The sequence below is a fragment of the Bemisia tabaci genome, chromosome 8 (genome assembly GCF_918797505.1).
Source record: "Bemisia tabaci chromosome 8, PGI_BMITA_v3".
NCBI classification, from domain to species: Eukaryota; Metazoa; Arthropoda; class Insecta; order Hemiptera; family Aleyrodidae; genus Bemisia; species Bemisia tabaci.
Window position 1 is genome coordinate 28,529,155 of NC_092800.1, and position 24,471 is coordinate 28,553,625.

General features: G+C 36.5%; 3 protein-coding genes across 5 annotated transcripts in view; 2 read left to right on the forward strand and 1 right to left on the reverse strand.

The window, feature by feature from the left end:
* The window catches only part of LOC109033922 (uncharacterized), a 27,491-nt gene extending 24,488 nt beyond the window's left edge, over positions 1-3,003 (forward strand). Inside the window, exon 6 of the mRNA XM_019046774.2 lies at positions 153-3,003. Coding sequence (XP_018902319.2) covers positions 153-157 — 5 coding nt within the window. The 3' untranslated portion in view covers positions 158-3,003. The remainder of the gene's footprint in view (positions 1-152) is intronic.
* On the reverse strand, positions 2,634-24,411 carry LOC109033923 (uncharacterized). 3 transcript variants are annotated; one of them, XR_002009097.2, is made up of 6 exons: positions 24,253-24,411; positions 20,863-21,007; positions 18,884-19,075; positions 14,494-14,649; positions 11,725-11,954; positions 2,634-3,635 (listed from the first exon to the last, which is right to left on the reverse strand). XR_002009097.2 is itself a non-coding variant. In XM_019046775.2 (5 exons), exons 2-5 carry the CDS (start codon positions 20,953-20,955, stop codon positions 11,832-11,834), a joined length of 564 nt encoding a protein of 187 aa, XP_018902320.1. In that variant the 5' UTR covers positions 20,956-21,007; positions 24,253-24,411; the 3' UTR covers positions 11,570-11,831. The 3 variants fall into 3 exon arrangements, 2 of the variants coding, with proteins under 2 accessions (XP_018902320.1, XP_072159712.1); XM_019046775.2 differs by lacking the exon at positions 2,634-3,635 and having other exon boundaries at positions 11,570-11,954; XM_072303611.1 differs by lacking the exon at positions 2,634-3,635 and having other exon boundaries at positions 11,570-11,954; positions 24,219-24,411.
* Positions 9,477-10,319, forward strand: LOC109033924 (uncharacterized). Its single transcript, XM_072303612.1, has 2 exons — positions 9,477-9,610; positions 10,201-10,319. The coding sequence occupies exons 1-2, from the start codon at positions 9,487-9,489 to the stop codon at positions 10,317-10,319; spliced, it is 243 nt and encodes an 80-aa protein (XP_072159713.1). The 5' UTR covers positions 9,477-9,486.
* Positions 24,412-24,471: the final 60 nt, after the last annotated feature.

A 24,471-nucleotide genomic window follows, 5' to 3' on the forward strand; every position in this document is an offset into this window, starting at 1 on the left:
AGATGTCTGAAGATGTTTGGTTTACACAAGAAAAAAATACCAAACTTAAGAAAAAGCATCATCTTTACTTATGAGTCTTACTTTCATTGCATTTCAAGGTGAGTAGCTTATTATGCCACATTCATTGAAATCTATTTCCTTTCTTCCCGCAGAGTAAATCAAGAAAATGGTCGTTGAGTCGCCAAACAAGAAGAAACTCGCTAATCTCAGCTTATTTTTTTACTCATTAGTATAAGATGCATTGTCTACAAGTTCATCATTCAGGTACCCTTTTAAATGTTTAATTAAGATTGTCAATGTTGTTTGTAATTTTTCATAGATCTGTTAGATACATTCAATTAATGGGTCCTTAAAAGAGAGCTTTGATTCAACTTGTAGATCAAACCTCGGTTGTTCAGTCTCTTCCTCCATAGTAATTTTGTTATGTTAGATTGGAGGAAATCAAAGCTCACTTCTGCTATTTGAGTAAATTTGAAATTCTGTCAAAACTTGGATTAAAAAAGAGAAAAAGCAGGGAAAAATGAGGTCATAGTATGTGATTGAAACTAAAGCACACCTGTGTGTTTTGAATCTGCTAGAATAGCTTACTGAAGTAGCGGTAATCTTTGTAAAATGTAAAGTTAACAACAATTAAAAAAAAAAAAACATTTATCACACAGATGGTTTTGCACGCAAAATATTTGAGTTATACACTAAAATGTGCAGCTTTTTCATACTGCTCATGTTTTATCTTTGTGTTTTGCCTTTCGGATTTCCATTCGAAAACTAATGCTTTAAAACAACTTTGTTCAAGATTGGTGTTTTAATATGAAATTACTTTACATACATACATAAATTCGTAGCTAGACACACGAAGGAATCTTACCATATTGATGTTGTTAACTACTGCAAATGCTTTTTTCAATGTTTATTTTTAGATTTGATCTGACTGGTGAAATATTTTACACCATGACAAGTAAAATGTAAGTCATTAAATAAGTAATTATCCAAATTATTCCTTCCAGTCAAACTGGTGCATTCCATTTGATTACTTGAAAAGACAGTTAGGAATACTACTACGAGAACATACTACTAAACTACTTCCGGGTACATTGTCTGACTCTACTGAGGAAATTGTTAGTGCTATAATCTTTGATTTGGTTAAAATGTTAAAGATTATTTGACTACAACCGCTGCTCTGTGAACTAGATTATTACAATGCTGAGGTTCTAAAAACAAATAATATGCGCTGCTGCTACAGGAAGAAAATAAAAAATTTAGCTATGATAAGTAACAGAGATAATAGGTCCAAAGATTATTACAAAAAAGATTCTTAATTCTGAGAAATAAAATAATTAAAGTTTTTAAACAAGTGTATTGAGGGGTCAAAATGAAACCTCAGAAATGATTATTTTACTCGATTATTTTAAATTTCTTGATGATACCTCAAATTTGACTCAATAACTAGATTTTCTTCACAGAGCCAGCCAAATTGGTATTTAAACTACTAAAGCTTCAGAATACAAAATACGGAATATTTGTTCCATATCAGCAGGTCTATGAGTGATCAAGTTATCAGTGACTTCTGTTTTGTACAAAGCCAGCAGGTGGTGCTGTTACCGACCATTTTTTCTCTTCACACGTTTCATTTGACAGGAATATTTAGGAGATAAGATGAATTTTGCAAACCTTAGGCATGAAATATTGTCAACCCAGATGTGTCTACATACATTAGAGTAATTGAACACCCTTGCTTAGTGGTCATTTTTTTAAATTTCTTTCTTGATCAGTTATTTACTTATTTATTTATTTTTCAGGCTCTCGATAAATAATCTGAATAGCCTATGGTGATTCTCAAGTTTTAAAGAAAAGTGTCTAAGTTCCCAATATTATGAACGTACAGGAGGGTTCCAGAAGAAGGGCTCATAATAGTTCAGAAGAGCTTGTGTCTGGGAGCAGCGGCTATCTGGACAAATGATCGGAGACACGAACTCATCTATGTTTTGTAGGCCCCTTTTCTAGAACCCTCCTTAATTTTAGAAATTGCTATTATTCGGGGGGTTCCCCCCCACCAAACAAAGAATTCCTTTCTAGAATCATGGAATTAATATTTTAGACTGTCACCATGACATCAAAATATTATGGAGAAATAGAGGTTGACATTTCACTGTTATCTTTTATGTCATATGCTGTCAATTATTTTTTCTGAGTTTTTGCTCATAAGCAGCCAAATTCTTTAGGATTTAAACCTACAAAAGCTATAATTTTCTCAATCATCAAAACTACTAATGCCAAAAAATATCGTATAATCTACGTTTTATTGAAGAAAATATTAATTTTTACACAAGAGCTTGAATTTTGTTGATTGCAATTGATGCTTGAATTATACATCTAAAAATCAAGTCAAGTTCCTAAAAATTCACCTGTAGGTTTTTTTGCACGATATTGGATGAATCTGTAGATAAAGTAAGACCCAGTGCTTTGTGAATGGAAATTGTATGATGAAATTCTTTTGAGCAATTATCTGACAGTACAAAAAGCAACTGCTCTCCCAAATATCTATCTTGAACTGCTTGCCTGAAACTCAAATTTGTGTGTGAAGTAATTTGTGGATGTTACATTAGGATTTTTGACATACAAGAAAAAATTCCTGATTATTGAATGATAAATGTATATTTACAATGATTTGAACTGCTCTTAAAAATAATTAATATCAGACAATGTAAACATGAATTATCAGAAAATTTTACACCACATTCCGTCAAAGCACAAGAATTAAGCAGTGGAATACCTTCGAACACTGGATTTTACTGGGAAATCACATTTACTGGAACCGGTCTTTAGATCAATGAACATTGATGATTTACTACTTTGATATGAATGATTATAATTTTATTTTTGTATTTTTTGTGAGAAAATATTTTAAAATTTAAGTTTGCTTCAAAAGCTTTATTTTGTATGTTATTTGTACATGTGTTAAAATGTGATGTTGAATAAACTTCATTAAAATGAGTCATTAATAAATATGTTGGTTACTTTAAAGTCCCACAAATAATCATCACCTATTTAGATCGCATTTAGCAGAAGAAAATCAAAACTAATTTCAGTGTTTTCAGAACCGTACAACTTTTTCTTTGCTTTAAAAAATACTAATTGTATGTACAGTCATAAAATGTATACAATCGTTTTGCTTCAAAATTAACAATTATTTGGTAGAAAAACAAAAACTATTTGCTAATCTGGGTATTTTTGGGAGGAAGATGAAGATGCACGATTTTTAAAACAACAATGTCATCGCATTAGTTTCTTTCTGCATTTTGAGGGTGAATCAACATGAATTTTGGTGAGTTGACTGCTATTGTAACTGAAACTTAGCACAAAACATTTAACAAAATTTATTTCAAAGCCAGTTGTTCTAAGACAAAGACGATCTTTCTTCTTGCTCGTTTCTTTATTTGTTCGTGTTCTGAAAATCTCATCCTGAAGCGATAATCAAGATAGAGTACAGAGTAGATACAATTTAAAATGAATAACTTCTACGATCTGAAGAGGCATTGTTTCCATTACACAACCGCTAAAGTATTATCCTAATTTTTAAAATTGACAGAACAAACCTTGTTCTAATCTTAATTGAAAGCTGGTTGGCGGAGAGAAAACTGGAAGAAAAAAATAAAAAGAACGCAGGGATAATCAAATGCACATGGAGGACAAAGCTCAAAAGATTATGTTGTATTGATTATGAGTATATTGAACTTTGATCAATTTAAAAACATCCCGGGCAAGGGGAAGAGACTGGTCATATGGAGACAGAGCCGAAGTTGCCATAATTTCTTCATCTTCAAATTCCCTGACTTTTCCCGGACTATTTTTGCATTTCCTCGGCTCAAAAATGCTTCAATTCCCTGATTTTTCCTGACTTTTCAACAAAATTTCCCTTTATTTAAAAACAATACACTGATTGTTGGAACATGGCCCCTCATATTAACTTAAAGTGGCTATCTAATCGCCCCCTCTAGATATACTCTGCCTATCTTTGCACTACTTTTTAGGCCTAAGTAACGGCAAGCCATGCTATAATTATGTGAACCATGTGAACGTAGAATTGAGTTAACCTCGAAAACCTTTGTTAACATCGAAACACAGAATTTGATCCCAGTGAGAACTTTCGCCTTTGAGGAGTGTCAAAAAAGTAGCCCATAGTTTAAACGATATTGATTTTTTAGCTCATGTGGGTGATAATTTTGTGGCCAAAGAAATACATTATTATAAAATTTGTTTGCTGAAATATAGTGCTCCTTGTTTGAAAGACATCCAAAGTCAATCTTCAGATAAGAAAAAAAACGGTTGAAGTTATGAAATTATGCAGTCAATGATGTTATGGAACAAATTTCTTAAATTCGTCCATGAAAATATGGTAGTACAGAAAAAGGCGTATCTCATAATAAATTTAACGAACAGTTTGTACTTTTGTACTAGGAAATGACAGAGCTTGAGTGTGCTTATACAGTTAAGAGATTAGAATCGAAACTAGTCAAACACTTGTTAGAAAGTCTGATTATAGGAACTGTCAACCAGAAAAAAGTTGTTTTCCACCGTGACCTCTCTGAGGATCAGCTTCAACTTTTACTAGCCGCTATAAATGATCAAATTCTTTTCAAAGAGACTGCAAGTAAACTGAGAAAAATCGTATCAAAAGTAGACCATCTTTCCTATCGTCTATTTCAACCCAATGACACACCCTGTCCTTTTAAAAGGACATTGCAGATGCGGACTAGTGTGAGGTCAATAATTCTGTTGCTAACCGAAGTCTCTGTTGCTAACTGAATTCTTTCCCTCGCCTTTCTTGATTTTTCTTTTCCCCCTATCTGTCCTCTCAATTTACCCTCATCCCATTCATTCGTCATTCACACAGTCATAAAATCCAATCTGCATCTATTGTTTCAATCTTCCTAAGCGCATCCTACACCCTCCATTCCTCCTCCTCCTCATACCACCAAATTAATACATTGCCCATATTCATTCCCTTTCAAAATTTATCCAATCACTGCCTCCCAATTTCCTTCAACTTCCCTCCCCCTACATTCACATCACTCGAATCGCCACCGGAATCCAGAAAGAGTTTCATTCTGCTCTCAAACCTTGTGCGACGAACACATACAACCATGAACACTTACGTCCAAAACGCTCAATATTGGTTACCAATGCCAATTTACAACTTCGTCAACCCTAACATCGACAAAACCACCACCGAACTGGATCACCTCACTACACAAATCTCCGACCAAAAATGGCGATACCGCCAAGTATCAACATTTCTTTATGAACAGCACCTTAAAACCCAATATATTAATTACCTACTACTACACAAAGCTCCAGATTCACAACTACTCATCGACGCAAAGAAGGCCTTCAACCGTCCTCTGCCGACAACAGATGAGAATTTCGAATTTAAATCCCTAAAGTTCATTCTTGAAGCACTTCACATTCAAATCGCCCAAGATCTTCGCTTCATAGAAAATCAACAGGAAGAAGCTGACCTCCTCGGGTGCATCAGACTCCTCTTCGTATAATTTTCTTTGTAACTCTTGTTTAGTTTTAAGTATGTAATTGTTCTTTTTCTTCCTTTCTCTACTTGGGGGCATCTTTTTCTTCCTTTCAATCATGTATATCCTCTTCTGTATGTTTGTAAAAGAATAAAATAAAAAATAAAAAAAAACCAAAAAAAAAACCAAAATGAAAAATAAGAGTGAATGAGTGACAAAAAAAACAAAAAAACAACAACTTATCACATAAGCCCAGAAACTAAGTCCCCCAACTTACTTCACGTCCGATTTTTCTCTGTTCCATAGTTGCCAAATTCACTTTGCTCTAACAATTATTCCTCAAACACATAAATGTGTCAACACCCCACCTCACTCCCCCTGGATCATTGTCCCTTGTAACTGCAATGTAGTCACATCTATCACATATTTCTCTTCTTTCATTCTTATAAACTTTCTCTTTCTTTTTTTTCTCTTTCCCATTTCTCTTCTGTTCGCCGACGCTACAATTACTACTGTTCACCTATTGTATTCATAATTTGTGCAATCCTTTTATTATATGTATTGCAGGGCTCATCCACTAAAATCCTTTTGTTGGATGATCTCCAATCTCTTAAATTTTCCGAAACCGGACGATTTAAAACGACTCCTTTTCTCGCTTTGAATCCATTTGTTGTAAACTCAAAAATGCTGGTCAGACCATCACTGAAAATGACAAGCTTGTTTATTTACTCCGGTCCCTTCCAGACTCTATGGGAAACATCAAAGATTCCTTCCTACGTCAACCTTCGGTCAGTATCCTGCAACTTCGCGCTGTTCTCACGGTCAAATTTGAAGAATACAAGCGTAAACCTAAACATTCTTTGCCTGTCTCAGTCAACACAACGAACGCCAAAGACATTTGTGTTGAGTGATGAATAGTGACGTATTTCAATATGGAGCTTGAGCAAATACGCTTCGGTGTGAACACCCCCCTTGTATGTTCTATCATTCTATGTAACAAGGTGAAAGCCTGTTACATTGAGATGAAATGTTCATGTACGGAATTTTCTGTGCTGAATCACTTGAACATTGTTTTCATAAACGAAGACGGTTATGATTCTGGAGGCCTCATGCGCGAATTCTTGCGCCTGCTGCTTAATGAACTGAGGACAAATACTAGATTACTGGAAGGAGATGAGTATGAAAAACACTTGGTCTACAATTCGGAAAGTTTGAAGAAAAAAAGATACTTCTTCCTTGGTAAAGCAGTGCAGCTAGCTATGCTAAATAATGTTTGTCCACACTTTTTCTCCAAGGAATTGTTCCATTTAGTTATACACGATGATCTAGCTGACTTTGATGTAAACACCTCATCCATAAAAAGTATAACGAAGAGGCATCATTTGACAGAATTCCTCGAGTCTGAAGACTCCGAAGTGCTCAACCACATGCTAACGACCTGCGAAACCTTCATTAGTACAGAGACCCTGAGCCACATTAATCCTTGTAACCCGGCTGCAAAACGTGAGGTTCTCACTGGTAAGTAAACAATGAATGCTTCAAGTTAAACTTTCACCATTTACCCCCAACACTTAGTTTTAATTTTTGTTCGAAGTAGAAAGCGACAATACCTACTGGTCAATAGACACAATTTGGTTGATTTTATGACCAGCAAAGGTCATGTCATTCTCACTATCGAGGGGAAAATATTGCATGGATTTACTTAAGCTGTTTGGTTGTTAACTCTATGAAGGAAATTATCCTCTATGCGAGATTTTTCCCTTCATAGTTGGCTCTGAAGCGTCAAGGCAAAACTCATGATTTTGGAGATTTTGCTAATGCCGTTGCCAAGACAATGGGAAGAACTTAAGTTAAGGTTTGGTGACAATTCTTAGGCATAATTTTTTCTTTACTGTAGGATGAGCCGCCTATTTCAAAGACTATTTTTATGGTCTATTTCATCATTGACAAAAAATTGGTGATATTTTAGCCACTGTGCGTTAATTCAGCATGAAGCTGAAAAATCTCATTACAGAGGCAAAATTTCGATCGAGCGAGCAGGATTTCTCTCAAAGAGGGAATATCCCCCTCCCTTTTGTTTGTTATTTCATCATTATTGGTTTCTTTGAATAATTTTTTAATTTTGTATCCTTCTCAGGTCAGTTACCTGTACAAAAAGGTTGATGAGTCAGCCATTAGCAAGATGGCTCGGGATGTAGTGAGAAACGTCATAACACCGGAAGTATACATTAAGCTAAACCTCCACGGCAAGGGAGACTTAAACAAGGAAGGTTGGACAGAGCTCCACATGTTCCAAGTGCAGCGAAGTAAGTTTTTAACATCTGCCTTTTTTCGAGTTTCAGCCGTCAGGACCACCTGCAGAATCTCCCTTTAGTAACTTTTACTGCCCATGGTGATGGTTGAGCTATTTACCTTAGGTTCTTGACATTTTTCTAAATTACCAGTTCTTTTCAGTTGACTGTGATCCACCAACTATTGAAAAGTCTTTAATGTTTTGAAGATTGTACATATCTGTGCTCAAAAGAACAACATGAAAATGAATTAAAGGTCATGTCATTCTCACTATCGAGGGGAAAATATTGCATGGATTTACTTAAGCTGTTTGGTTGTTAACTCTATGAAGGAAATTATCCTCTATGCGAGATTTTTCCCTTCATAGTTGGCTCTGAAGCGTCAAGGCAAAACTCATGATTTTGGAGATTTTGCTAATGCCGTTGCCAAGACAATGGGAAGAACTTAAGTTAAGGTTTGGTGACAATTCTTAGGCATAATTTTTTCTTTACTGTAGGATGAGCCGCCTATTTCAAAGACTATTTTTATGGTCTATTTCATCATTGACAAAAAATTGGTGATATTTTAGCCACTGTGCGTTAATTCAGCATGAAGCTGAAAAATCTCATTACAGAGGCAAAATTTCGATCGAGCGAGCAGGATTTCTCTCAAAGAGGGAATATCCCCCTCCCTTTTGTTTGTTATTTCATCATCATTGGTTTCTTTGAATAATTTTTTAATTTTGTATCCTTCTCAGGTCAGTTACCTGTACAAAAAGGTTGATGAGTCAGCCATTAGCAAGATGGCTCGGGATGTAGTGAGAAACGTCATAACACCGGAAGTATACATTAAGCTAAACCTCCACGGCAAGGGAGACTTAAACAAGGAAGGTTGGACAGAGCTCCACATGTTCCAAGTGCAGCGAAGTAAGTTTTTAACATCTGCCTTTTTTCGAGTTTCAGCCGTCGGGACCACCTGCAGAATCTCCCTTTAGTAACTTTTACTGCCCATGGTGATGGTTGAGCTATTTACCTTAGGTTCTTGACATTTTTCTAAATTACCAGTTCTTTTCAGTTGACTGTGATCCACCAACTATTGAAAAGTCTTTAATGTTTTGAAGATTGTACATATCTGTGCTCAAAAGAACAACATGAAAATGAATTAAAGGTCATGTCATTCTCACTATCGAGGGGAAAATATTGCATGGATTTACTTAAGCTGTTTGGTTGTTAACTCTATGAAGGAAATTATCCTCTATGCGAGATTTTTCCCTTCATAGTTGGCTCTGAAGCGTCAAGGCAAAACTCATGATTTTGGAGATTTTGCTAATGCCGTTGCCAAAACAATGGGAAGAACTTAAGTTAAGGTTTGGTGACAATTCTTAGGCATAATTTTTTCTTTACTGTAGGATGAGCCGCCTATTTCAAAGACTATTTTTATGGTCTATTTCATCATTGACAAAAAATTGGTGATATTTTAGCCACTGTGCGTTAATTCAGCATGAAGCTGAAAAATCTCATTACAGAGGCAAAATTTCGATCGAGCGAGCAGGATTTCTCTCAAAGAGGGAATATCCCCCTCCCTTTTGTTTGTTATTTCATCATCATTGGTTTCTTTGAATAATTTTTTAATTTTGTATCCTTCTCAGGTCAGTTACCTGTACAAAAAGGTTGATGAGTCAGCCATTAGCAAGATGGCTCGGGATGTAGTGAGAAACGTCATAACACCAGAAGTATACATTAAGCTAAACCTCCACGGCAAGGGAGACTTAAACAAGGAAGGTTGGACAGAGCTCCACATGTTCCAAGTGCAGCGAAGTAAGTTTTTAACATCTGCCTTTTTTCGAGTTTCAGCCGTCGGGACCACCTGCAGAATCTCCCTTTAGTAACTTTTACTGCCCATGGTGATGGTTGAGCTATTTACCTTAGGTTCTTGACATTTTTCTAAATTACCAGTTCTTTTCAGTTGACTGTGATCCACCAACTATTGAAAAGTCTTTAATGTTTTGAAGATTGTACATATCTGTGCTCAAAAGAACAACATGAAAATGAATTAAATAAAAAGATCTTTTTGCTGGGGAATCGCATGCTACATCTTTCCTCTTGTTGTATGATTTTTACATTGTTCCTTTTAGTTTTAATAAATTCAATATAAAACTGCCAGAGCCTCATCGTTGACATTTTAAACAATTCAAAACTCACTTATAACACTTTCAACCATTTTACATTTGTATGTCTTCATACACTCATGTAGAGATGATGGCTCTGTCTTTCTAGTCATTGACATTGTCGCTATTTCCTTCCTGATTTTTCTGAACGATTAATGAAATCTGAAACTAAACGTTTTGGTTCCCCCAAACCTCCCTTTATTTTTTGAAAATCATTTCCTTTCTTCCATTCTTTCTCAGGTGTGGTGTCCAAGAAATTTGGGGATTCAGATCTCGTGATGAATCAGCTCAAAACTACCACAGGTCTGTTCTTAGTCCAGGAGGCAGGAAAATTTGTAAAGAAACAGAGTCTTCGGTAAATACTTATTTTATCTCCTGTATGTAATGAGCCAATTTCTTCAAATTTTCTTACTGCATCATGCATGCATGAGTCCCATGTGAACTGATCTAACAATTAGTTTCTCTCTCTCCCCCTCTTCACCCCCCCCCCCCATGTGAAAAGGATTTTGGGTAATTAGTCTGTGTTAATGATTTTCAAAGGTGCATAACGAAGGGGGAAATACGATAAAATCCGATAGATAGGTTAGTGAACTAATAAGTGCGTACTTCAAGTATTCACCATTTGACTTTTATTGATTTTTAAATGACTTGTCAAAGCATTTGTTTATTATCATGAAAGTTCGGCTTCCTTAATATAAGCACCTACACCTTTAACGTACTATTCTCGTTTCATTCCAGACACTTCAACCTTTGTCACCTCCGCCTGTTCATTCACCCGAATCAACTCCGAATCCAATCCAATTCACATCAACACCTCATTTTCATTCACCTACATCACCTACAATTCGGATATGATTGACATCACCTCCAACCTCTCGAGTATCTCCATCAGCCTCTGCAACTTCATCTAGAGCCGTAGGACGGTCAACTTCAAAATCTCCAGTTTTCCAAATTTCTGTGCCTAAAAGACTCAAAAAAAGTCCAACCAACCAGCTCACTCTTGCCCAATCTTATGACGAAGTTAAAGAATTTCAACTCAGTGACAGACAAAGAGATAAAATAAATCAACTAACTGCAGAAATGATCTGCACTGACTTGCAGCCTATTTCAGTCGTTGAAAACCTTGGATTCAGAGAGCTCCTGAAACATTTGGAATCTTGCTATCCTATAGTTAGTCGAAAACTGCTCACTAAAGATTATTAGAATTATTGCTAGAAGCAGAGAATTATAACTTGCATCTTTGAAATAACTGGCTTTGATTCTAGTGAAATTATTTGTTACTTAGAGCTGTGAAAGTTTCTATCTTTTATTTTCTATTGTTCCACTAACGTAGTGTTCATATCATTCAATTGAAGGGCTTGGAGGACAAGGCGCATAAGTGCAGTTTTTGCTATTTCAAAAAATACCTGTTAAAAGTTTCAAAATTAAGCAGAGCCTAATGGCCGAAAGAAAGTTAAAACTCACTTTTTAATGATTTAAAGTTGGATTTTAGTTGTGAATTTTTTACAGAATATACTTTCAAACTAATTTTAGTTGAGCTCATGAATATCTCAGTTTTTTCAAAAACTGCACTTAGGCACCTTGTCCCCCAAGCCCCTTAATTTATGTAGTGTTCTCTTACACTTTAACACAGCCTTCCTCGAGCAGATAGAAGCTACCTTCTCCTGATCATCTGATGGTGCCGCATTGTAAGCGACCATGATCTGATCAGTAAAAAAATGTACAGTATGAGATCGAGAAAAATAAATTGAACCTGTCACTAACCAGTTGAATGAAATTATAAACAGTTCCTTTCATCTGGTTAAAACGGTGTGGGTGTTAGTTTTGAACATAAATAACATAAATTTTGAAAATTTCAGCTGGCTGCTTCACTAACTACTGACGATTTTCGAGCTTGGCAAATCAAATACAAGTGGAAGACCAGTCTTGAACCCACAAACTGATGATGACAGGTAGATAATTCTTTGTGCCAGAAAATTGCGAGCTCCTGCATTCTGCAAAAGAAACAGACCAGATTATAAGCACTGCACTAGTGAAGGCAAAAACAACAAATCTTATTTTTTCATTAAGTTTTGGTTGTTTTCCAGTTAAAATGTTGTGTAGGTCTGCGCTTGGCTTACAGCACAATAAGAGGGGAGGGGGGTCAAGCTCAGGCTTGCATATGCATAACCCTTAAAAAAAAAAATTATATTTTATGTTTAAAATTTACTTGAACAGCCCCATAGATTCAAGCAAAGCAATGGTTGACTTCAATGAGATTGAATTCATTTTTTGTTGCATTAGAAAAGATCTTGAAAACTGGACATAGTATCAACAGACTTGGCAGGAGAAAATCCCCTGACTTTTCCCGATTTTCTTTGACCGAAAGAAAAAAATTCCCACACTTTTCACACCACACTTTGCTTTCATGGAACTAAAAATGAACATTTTGGCGTAACTCTTACTGCAAATGACAGAAACAGGTGAACCTTTTTTCTTCAGATATTGATAATTAAGTAACTAAAATTGCAATTTCTCATGAACAAGTATTCCTCAATTCACTAATAAGATTGTAACTCAGAAAAATGAACCCTCAACCAGACTGAGACTTGGTTTGATGGTATGGGCAGCACTGGTGTTTTTCCAGATTTCAAATCTGAAGATTTTCAACTTCCTGGTCTTTCTGTTTCATAAAATTCCCTGAATTTTCCCTGACCTGATGAGGTTCCCTGACAATCCCTGGTTGTTCAAATCTGTTGACACCCTATTGGACAGGCAGTTTTATTATCAAAGACAACTTCCCCGATTAACTCTTCATTAAGTTAGATTTGATAGAGCAATATTTGAAGTTGTTACACTGACGACAATTCGTTGAAAGACAAAATTGATTATTGGTTTCGATGGCTCAAAGGTAAATTTACACCAAAATTAAATAGACATCGTGGCATTGAAAACGTTTTGCTTACTTACTGGTTTCACTTTCATTTGTGGCAAAGAACAAATTAATTATATTTAGATGCACATCTTGGCTGTTTCTTCCCAAAGTATCTGTTTTAAGAACCGTAAAATAAAGCTCAAAATCCGCAAATTCAAAATATTGCGTTCAATTCATCAAATTGAACAGTTCACTTCCGCATTCGCATGCTTTCAGCTTTACTTTAAGTTTTACAAAAGGTATTCTAGCAAAAAAAATAACTGCAATGTGCCTCAGGCATAATTGATCAGTTTCTTGACAAAAATGAAAAAAGAAAGAAAAATCCAGTATTCTAGCAAATATTGTTCAATATCTTGATGGTTAGTTGCTACTGTGTAGATTCATCTTAAAATTATTACACAAGCTAACAAAAAGGCAGGAGGCTCCATGTGTCCTTTCCCAATTTTGATGAAGTTTTCAGCAAATGTGGTTCTTAGAGAACAGAAACACAAAGTACAATCGGCCTTACTACTGGACTTAAGGAGTCCCATGATAGGCTTTTTATAATTGTGAATTTTGAGCGAGGGAGCTAGCGGTCAAAGCTCACAGCAGACTAATTTTAACGATGATGCAGTGGAGGCCAAGCGAAATGCGGCACACTGCCTCATCTTTTAGGCCGAGGGTTCAATCTTCAGTGCTAACACATTCTTTACACTTTTATTTGGCCAAGATTAATTAATTATTGGTTATTGCCGCCTTTCAAAAGAAGCTAGATTTGGTGTTGCTGCAGAGCCTTTTTTGAGCCCCATCCGACGGCTGCATGAACTTATATTTATCTTCTTTGGCAAAAATTAGCTTTGAATGATGCTGTATTGTTTAATGGTACAAGCTGAAAGTAGTAGAACAATATGGGAGTACATTCATGGGGTTTTAAACAAGACAGCAAAGACGCTATTTTCATGCTTCATAACTCTGGGGAGCTACTTTCAAGTCCTCCTGGCAACTGCATGACCTTCAGTTTTTTTAAGGGTAAAATTATCTTCAAATGCAACACATTACTAGATTTTACAAGTTACATTTTTAAATTTCTGAACTTTTCTGCCGTCTGTTACCTCCGGCTCTAAAAGGACCTAGTCTGGATAATGTAAGCTTCTCATTATTTGTTGGTTCAGTTGAGTTGATGAAAAATAGGGATAGTCTCGTGAATATGGGCTGAAATAGGGTATTTTTGCATTACACACTTTTCCTTTTCTTCTGAAAATCAATAGAGAAAAATTAAAATGTACAAAGGAAAATTATGTAGTATGTACCTCTACAAATCTATTCTATGGCCCTGAGCTTTTCTCTAATGGTTACACAAGCAAAAGTGGAACAAATGAAAGAGTAACATTCCAAGACAGATTGGAGTATAGGGAACTCATCAGTCTCTGTGCAAACAATCCAGCTGCATTAAAATCGGCACATTCATGTTTTTTGAGATACAAAAGAGCAGAGGTTCTGAATATTACATTAATCTCCTTAAAAAACCGTTTTCTTAAAATTAAGGCTTTGACCAGGTTTCACAGTTGATTACCATAATGTGAGACTTAAATGAAGTTCTTGCTCCCTTGAATAAATTAAAATTCAGAGAGGCCACTTACCGCCAGGTCACCGTGCATTATCAGCACGGAGAATTTGTCTACAAGATTATGGATCTGTTCAGCATCTGTCTCTAGAGGTGTAACATCGTAACAATTGATCAAACAAAGCCTGCTGCACAAGTAAAGAGGTCCAAGAACGCTAATGCTCCTCTCCACCTAAAAAGGGGTCATGAAAAAACCGTGAGATTTGATTAAAACCAAAGCAAACACTAACAGTCCTGAATAAGCAGGGGTCCGATCATTGAGAAAATTCAAACTGGACGCAGATCAGGATTATCATGATAGTTGGACAGTGTGAAACTCAAGATACGAAACAGCACTGTTGACTTTCAATATCTACTCATATCCTCCATTTTTATAGGAATGTTGTGGAACACATGTTCACTTCAAAATTTCACGAGGAAAACGATTCACACAGCGGAAACTCTGGAAATCAACTTCAGCAGAAAACATAAGAGTTTAAAATTGACTTTGGTTAAATTTGCACAAATTCGAAAGAAGTTATTTTAATAATCCAAATTCTATTTGGATAGAGTTAAGCAGAACAGTCATATCTACATTGCAGTGTTTCAAAATTTCATCTCTTATTTTAATTTTTTCAAAGGAAACCAACCAACATTTCAACTCGAAAATTGTTGCAATTTTTCTTGCCCATGCGAGGGTCAATTCTTCAAAATTTTAAGCCAGAATGTTGGTTGGTTTCCTTCCAAAAAAGAGCCTTGTTAAAAATGGGTCGAAATTCGCCCCTTTTTAGGCCCTCGATTTTGCCAACGGGACTTGCGCCAAATTGTTGCATATGATGCCCCTAGTCTCAGGTAAAAATTTCAGCTTGAGTTGAAAAGCGGTTTCGGAGATACGGGGGGGTGAAGTGGGGGAGTTGAGCGGCTGGCGTGCGCTCTTTCCGCGGCTGTTCCTCGCCAAATCTTCGTTTTGATGTCACTCATTACATGTTTTCTTATGTAATTTTTTGCGTACTTTCCATTTCTGACCTTAAAAATTACTTACAACCACTTCTCAAGGCGCTAGGGGGTGAAAATAGGGGTTGAACGGCTGGCGGCGCGCTCTTCCGCGTCTGTTCCTCGCCGAATCATCGTTTAGTTGTCACCCATTACATGTTTTTCTATGTAATTTTCCGCGCACTTTTCATTTCTGACCTTAAAAATTACTTACAACCACTTTTGAAGGCGCTAGGGGGTGAAAATGAGGGTTGAACGGCTGGCGGCGCGCTCTCTCCGCGGCTGTTCCTCGCCAAATCCTCGTTTTGATGTCATCCAATATATGTTTTCTGATGTAATTTTCCGCGTACTTTCCATTTCTGACCTCAAAAATTACTTAAAACCACTTTTCAAGGGGCTACGGATTTTTTCACAGTTTTTTTCGGAGGGGGGGGGGGGTTCTTTCAATTTGGGGGTGAGGGGGGTGCTTGGGTGAGGGATGGTTTTAAATAAATAAATTACGAACTAAAGGACAGAATTTTTATTAATCAGATTAATATACTACGCGAGGCATATCTCAGATTTGTTCTCATATTTGCTATATCATTTTTACGTGTAAATATTTATGTTCGGATGAAATCATGCGTATATATTTTCTCGTAAAGCGTGTGAGGTACACTGAAAAAACTTGAAAATATACGGCAGCAATAGATCTTAAGGAATATTACGAAATAAATTGAAAGAACTCCAAAAAGAAAAAAAAAACTGTGAAAAAATCCGTAGCCCCTTGAAAAACGGTTTTAAGTAATTTTTGAGGTCAAAAATGGAAAGTACGCGGAAAATTACATCAGAAAACATATATTGAATGACATCAAAACGAGGATTTGGCGAGGAACAGCCGCGGAGAGAGCGCGCCGCCAGCCGTTCAACCCTCATTTTCACCCCCTAGCGCCTTCAAAAGTGGTTGTAAGTAATTTTTAAGGTCAGAAATGAAAAGTGCGCGGAAAATTACATAGAAAAACATGTAATGGGTGACAACTAAACGATGATTCGGCGAGGAACAGACGCGGAAGAGCGCGCCGCCAGCCGTTCAACCCCTATTTTCACCCCCTAGCGCCTTGAGAAGTGGTTGTAAGTAATTTTTAAGGTCAGAAATGGAAAGTACGCAAAAAATTACATAAGAAAACATGTAATGAGTGACATCAAAACGAAGATTTGGCGAGGAACAGCCGCGGAAAGAGCGCACGCCAGCCGCTCAACTCCCCCACTTCACCCCCCCGTATCTCCGAAACCGCTTTTCAACTCAAGCTGAAATTTTTACCTGAGACTAGGGGCATCATATGCAACAATTTGGCGCAAGTCCCGTTGGCAAAATCGAGGGCCTAAAAAGGGGCGAATTTTCGACCCATTTTTAACAAGGCTCTTTGGGAAGTACATGAGATTTTGTAGCACCGCAATAAAGATGTGCCTGTTTTTCTTATCTTCATCCATCAGATACGTGTTAAAAATACATGTTGGTATCGTATTTAGGAGTTGATCTCTGAACTTCCTGTTGTGTCAATCGTTTTCTTCATAAAAATTTGAAGGGAAAACATGACATCTGTTTTCTAGTTTAGGCCTTGTTAAATGACCCATTTGGTGGTGTTCAGTGACAGTAAACCAAGGAGGTTGAGAATCAAAGGGTCTGCTTATGAGTTGTTTGACAGAATTCTCTTAGAGATACAATGTATGTTCGTTTGCGCTAGGTTCCTCCTCTTGAATTAAGTTTCACTCCTGAGCAACCTTCAAAGAACCAACTCATCCCTTGGTTTCATTCTGTAATTTAATTTAGCTTATTATTCGACCAACTAAAAAGAATTAACTAGTGAACAACCGGTAACTAACTGGAATCTAAAACAGACTACATACATACACAAAATTTGATGAAGTTAAAGTGTCTTGCTTGAATAGAAAATAACCTGTAGATTATTTACTATGAAATGTTGACATAAAGTGTAATCTTTCACAGAATAAGAGTAGAATTCTGCCCGCCACTGTCTATGTGTAGTCCTTTACTCTTCTACAAATTTATTCCCCTCCTTTTTAAGCAAGTACTCACTAATTAATCCACTTTTTAGCAAATCAGTTCATTTTAGGTCGCAAAGTAAGATTTCCCCATCATTTAACTAATGGTAGAAAATATTTAATGCAATTTTTGGGTTTTTTGGTGAGATTCTGTTGTGTTGGCATTGATTTACATGCATAATTTCGCTAGACACAAAGAAAAAAAACATGTTTAACGTTCTTTAAGATCAGCTGAATAATTGAGATTTTAATTTCATGACTAATTATTCTGATACCTTGTTCTTCAGCCTGAAATTTCAAAGAGTCCATGAGGGTCCACTAACCACAAGAAATATTAAAATTCCGCTCACAATAATTATTCTGAAAGTAGATATTTCTGAGGGCTACCTTTCCCTTGGAGCACAGATCTCTGCTGATTAAACACATGACGTTGTTCTTATTTAAAACGTGCAAGTTAAACATACATACATATGTATATATGTATATAAGAGTCGATTTCAAAACTCTCTCACACTCTGCGACACCTAATCGCCACAAAACGCAGTCCTTCCACAACCTGTCAAGGTCTTGGTACTCCCTCATTTTACTTAAAACCCCCCATTGCCACCCTTTCACTGAGCGTCCCCTTTGTCTCCTCCCAGGAGGAACCCAATCAAGCATCTTTTTTGGCAGCCCCTCTTCCGTCATCCTATTAACAAGACCATACCAGACAAGCTGTTTGGTCATGACGTCCAACACGATGTTATTTTAAACACTTCCTCCAAAATTCAGCAGGGTGCAAAATCATCATGGTGCAACTCTGTAGTTTTGCTAGAAATTCAGAGGAAGTGCTTCCAATATGGTTTTGTCCAATGACTCCTATACTAGTTTACTATAATCATGGCAGGACGTTCCAGCTGCTGAAGTTTTGTGGAGGACTCATCAATGCTTTAGCAGATTATCTCGTCAAACAACTGATGAAGCAAAGGATACAAGATCCTAGGTCAGGGTAATTGAATCTTACAGTCCGAAAATACACCATCTCCTAAGTTTGACGCTCTTCTCTTCATCCTTTTTGATCAAACTCAAAAATCTTGATCACTATTATTCCACAGAATAATGAGTTCTTGATGTGACTTTTCAATAGAAATTACAGACAACAGATGAAAGGTAAGTATTAAATGATTTAGACAGGTCCTTTTAAAAAAAAATGAGATGATGTTTTTTTCAACCATGGGTATGGTTTAATCACAAGATTTACTTTTCTATCACAATGTTTAAGTGCAATGACAATACTGTCAAAAGTTCATAACGATTAATGAAGCTATGGCAAAATACTATTATCTTACAAGTAGTCACAATTTTACTAATCCTGTGAGTAAAGCGGTGGAAAGAATAATGGAGAAACTTACCATTTCGACAGCGGAATTATCGCTAGGATCAATAAGGAATGCTATAAAATCTGCATGACACTGTTGGGACGATTTAATGACATCTTCAACGAGTTCGCACATGTGTATGTTCATTTGATAATAATGATTTTCATGATTGACAGTGAGGATTTCGTCCCTTAGACTGGCACAGAGGTTCGCAGGTCCCACCAACTACCAAAAAAAAAGAGGAAAAATTAAACAAAAAAATCTAAGGTTTGTCATTTGCAGTTTTTCATTTGGTTACTTTGAAATACTCATACCTAGTTGGTAACTTTTAACACTTAGTGTGATAAGCATTACCCACTTTGAATGCTCCTTAAATTTGATATTGAATTAAAGATGCCGAGTCTTGATTAATTTTTTGTCTGTAAAAAGAGAATCTAAATTAAAATAGACTGATTTCTTAGATACATAATAGTTCAATTGGAAACAAATTCATGATTTTGGCGTGCTTTAGTTGATAAAATGTGTCTAATTTTAACACGAGGTTATGTTTTAATGTTCCAGTTTGAACCATCGCAAATCAATGAGTCAAATATTTCAAGAATGATGTGGCCACTAAACCGGTCCATGAAAGATTTTTGGAAAGAATTTAGATAAGCGAAATAACTAGGGTGAGACTAAAATAATCTTGTTCTGAGACATTTATTACTTACAGTCAATGATAACACCAATTAAATATACCATCTCCTAAAACATACATCTTTTTTTTTTTTTTTTTTTTTTCATTTATCTGCCCCTTCCAAGTTCAAAATTTATAATTCATCTCTAAACGTTTTAACAGGCAACAACTTGCAATGGACCACTAGACAAGGAAAAAATTTAAGCATGATGATGTTTTGATCGACAAAGCGCAAATCTCTTTGTGACGTTGCGGACTTCCTGTCATTCTTAATTGCTGCTTAGGAAAATTAGTCACTGTAATTTCTTGAAAGCTTTCTTGATTTTTCTTCTCTGATGGAATAATATTCTGTATATAAGTTACAAGCTATGCAATTGGCTTGTTTCTCCTGGGGAAAAGAAAATAGGGGCGGAAATTTTTCAATACTGCAGAGGAGGTACACTACAGCTGCGGTGTCTAAAAATCTCTAATCACATTCCATTTTTTTAAAGGAGAACAATTCAGTATATTATTCCTTGAATTTTCACAGAATTTTCCTTGCACAGAGAAGAGAGATCATGGAAGTTTTCAAGCATGGACGTTGGGTAACTCCCTATTTAAAAATTAAATTATGACAGGAAGTCTGCAATGTCGCAATATACGTGGTTGGTAGTCTCAGCGTCAATATGTATCCTCATCAAAATTTCTGCAGAACACAAATTGCACAATGAAAATTACAGAGAGAAGCTTTTAACAAAGAAATGAACGCTTTTCAGTGCATCAATTCAAAGTTTCCAACTCATAAATAAAATAATAAAAAAACATAATCTACTTGAGTTAAATTACACACTAACCGTTGCCATGACGGTCTTCGAAGTATGAAAATATGGCAATCTCAATATCAGCAGTACTTCTGCGTAGGTATTGCTCTATTGTTGTTTATATTTCAGCAACGCAGGGCAGGGAAAAAAAGAGTTCATTGAATAGCCTGCCAAAACTGTTGTGGAGCGCAATTTGATTCAAGTAGACTTCAGTTCTCATGTGATTGGGAAATTCAATTTTATTGTAATCGGTGCTACATAAAAAACAGAGGCTCTTGGTAGGGAGTTGATTATGTAATTTTCCTTGCGCAAATGCTGTTCTACATGAGAGATCTACGCAGGGACAGGCACTAGAATGCTTAAATTCTTGCTTTATCTATAGATCCATTAAAAAATTTGAAACAAGTAAACAAAAATTTGTTGTGCCCCCCCTTCTGCTAGCCTGTTTATGTCCAGAGGCATGCACATTTCTGGATTAAGAAACAAAGATTCCATTTCTACACTACCTATTCTGAATAAAATGTATTCATACTTACCAGTATGGCAAATTTTTCCTTTGCTGCTTTCTTGCCAATCATTTGAAAGGCTGGCATTGAGAAAAGTGCATTTGATGCGACTGTACTATCCATCGTAGCAATGTGAATTTGAAAGTGAGTGTTGAACGATTGACGACAAAAGAATCTGGAAGGTTTATACAAAATAGATGAGAACTTAAGTATTCATTTGGGGAAATTTACATTGACCTAATCTTTCATGATGACAATATGTCAATCAATGATAGTTTTTTTTTTTTTTTTTTTTTTTTTTATTTGCACAATTACAAAATCTTGTACACAGAAGTGCTATTAGACTTATTAAAAGTCTTTTAATAGCTTGTCTTAATCTTAGTATCTATTTTAAACTAAATTGTTTTATTTTAACTTAATTACTACCTTAATATTATCAGGAGTGTATAAAATAAAAACATTATTATTACTAATAAGAATGTCTTTTGTTTTATTTGGATAGCGACGGCTACCCGTCCAAAAAACCTAGTGACTCATGACATGTCCGAGGATCACAGAGAGACACACAAATCTAATTAGGGGAAAAGTTTTGAAAAACCTTGGATTCCAAGCTCAAAGGGTTTTCTGCGTTTTAGCCTCCTCTCACTTTCATCCCTTTCCAGTAGTGCTAGAGCTTCTGGGTTTGGGTGACTATGTAATCGGTTTTCATAAGAGGTATACAGTTTAGTGATGTAATCCTCTACCGAGTCGATGTTGAGGTCGGGCTTATATCGGCGTTCCTCTCATACCATCGTGCATTAACAATGTTTCTTAATATTTTCATTTGTATGATTTCGATTTGATTGAGGTTGGACTTGGCTGCACAACCCCACAATTGGCAGCCATAGCTCCATACCGGCCTCAACATCGACTTATAGAGTAGTAGTTTTAGTCTTAAATCCAGTTTGGATTTCCTTCCGAGCAGCCAAAGCATGTTTAAAAATTTGAGTTTTATTTGGGCTACTTTTTTTTTAATATGTTCTTTCCATTTGAGCTTGGAATCCAAGTGCAATCCCAGATATTTAGAAACTTTTTCTCTGGGGATTTTATTTTCCCCCAAATGTAAGGGTTTATGAATAAATTTTCTGTTGGTAAATACGACTTCGATGGATTTCGAAGCGTTTAGTTTTATTTTGTCATTCCTTGTCCAATTGTCAATTTTATTTAAATGTATCTGAACGTTTTGTCGTGCCTCTCTGTAACTCTCGGATGAATCCATCACGAGCGTATCGTCGGCGTAAATTCCCATCTTCCCCTCTCCTCTCGGTTGTGGGATATCCGATGTAAAGAGAGAGTAGAGGAGGGGGGATAGGCAGGAGCCCTGTGGAACTCCCGCTCCTATGGGTCTTAAGTTGGAGATGGCATTTTCGTATCTGATCCTGAATTGTCTTCCTTCAAGGAAGGAAGAAAGGAGTTCCACGTGGTTACATGGGAGTATTTTAAATAATTTTTCGACGAGACGCTCGTGCCAGACTCTGTCGAACGCCTGCGCCACGTCAAGAAAAACCGCCACACAAAATTTACCTTTTTCTAAAGCATTTTCTATGTAACTGGTGACTCTGTGTAACTGTTCGATAGTCGAGTGTTTGGCTCTGAATCCGAATTGAGCATCTATAATTAGGTGTTTTTTTCCAACTATTTCGTTAAGTCTTTTAATATATAGTTTTTCAAATAATTTACTTATAACTGGAAGGAGGGAAATTGGTCTGTATGAGCTAGTGCTTGCGGGGAGTTTATCTGGTTTTAACAGTACGAATATTTCTGCAATTTTCCATTGTTGTGGAATATATTTAAGTCTAATAACTGCATTAAAGATGCAAACTAACTTCATAATGGCTTTGTTGGGTAAGTTTTTGAGAATTAGGCCTGAAATCTTATCAAAGCCAGGGGCTTTTTTTATCTTTATTTTGTGTTGTATTTCTCTTTTGATTTCTGAAGGAGTTATCGTCTTAATTTTTGAGGGCGGTATTTTCTTGACTTTTTTAGGCTTCGTCGAGGACATCTCTCCCACACTTTCGGACACCTGTTCACCTTTATCTACAAAATCATGAGGTTTAAAAGTGTCTTCAAAGTGTTCTGCTAGTACTTCGGCTTTTTCTGTATCTGTTTCTGCCCATGAGCCAATCAATGATAGTGAAGAAATAAATATACAGGTGCAAACATGCTTTCAGCCTAAACAGGAAAAGAAAATCAAAAGAGAGACGCCAAAGGGCTTATATTTTCCGATTCACAGCAGAACATGATGAGCCACCATACTTTTATTCCCAAGCCCTCTGCAAAGGTCCAGCCCAATCCTTGCGTTCTAATAGAATGCTTGCCGAGGTGGTTTTCACAGATAGTCAACAAGCATTTACAAGAAATCCTGACCTGCAGCCTAGAGATCTTAATCCATCAAGATCTATGGATAAAAAAGCCCTCAGATGTCCAAATCTCTCAGAAGCACAAAAGAGGCTATTTAACTGATTTTTCTTAATACTGCAGACTACATCATTGGGATTTAATTCAGACACAGGCTTAACCAGTTCGGCGGCCCGATAATTGAATCTATGCCTGCCTGACACGACAAGACAATCTTGATCATGATGTCTTATCAGCAGCCTAATTGTTGAAATTTTTTGTTTGTTGGGTAGACATATCAACGGTGAAACTACCAAACCACGTATCTCGGTTTGCGATGTCGCAGACTTCCTGTCATACTTCAGTTTTTAAATGAAAAACTACTTAACGTCCAGTCTTGAAAATTTCTGTGATCATTCCTCTTCGTGCGGAAAAAATTCTGTGAAAATTTCAAGGAATGATATTGATTTGGTCTACTTCAAAAAAATAAAATGCGAGCGTAAATTTTTAAACACCGCAAACGAGATACGTGGTTTGGTAGTTTCACCATCGATACATGACATAGGTTACAAGGCAGAGCAAGATTGGTCGGCTTCACCTTACCGCTGCTTTGTCGTGCCTATGATGGGTGGAACTGACGACAAGTTAAAGGCTCCTCTTAAGTTTCTAACAGTATTTCATCCATTCCACCTGACAAAAGGCCCCATAAAGCAGCGATAAGACATAGTCGACCAATCATGCTCCGCCTTTAAGCCAATGTCAACCCGACAAACACAAAATTTCAACAATCAGGCTGCAAGCTGCTTTAAACTTACAATAATCGGCCCGCTGAGCAGAGGAACCCAGGGCTGACGGAAAATTAAATTCCTCAGTACGCCTTGTTTCTGCAGGTAAAGTTCAGCAAACCCTAGAACACTCGGGTGACTACGTCAAGCTTGTGAGTTCATTGGGCAAGAGACTTTAGAATTAAGCATGAAGGAATTAGGAATAACCGAAAATCAGACTGTTACCTCTGGTGTAGTGCAAATATTGATGGGCACGTACCTCAACGGAAATCTGGATGATCCCCTCACGAAAGGTTTGCAATCTGCAATTACACTTCGACACAATGTCCGCTAAAGAAAGAGCAAGTTAAATATGCTTTTCTTAGCTTTCCTGTTCAAGTTTCAGCAGATTTGTTAGCGTTGGCGTCCGAGATTGTCTGCGAGCACGAGATTGAGGTTAAGTTGTTATTTTTGCTGTTTTCGCGCCAAAACTGAACTA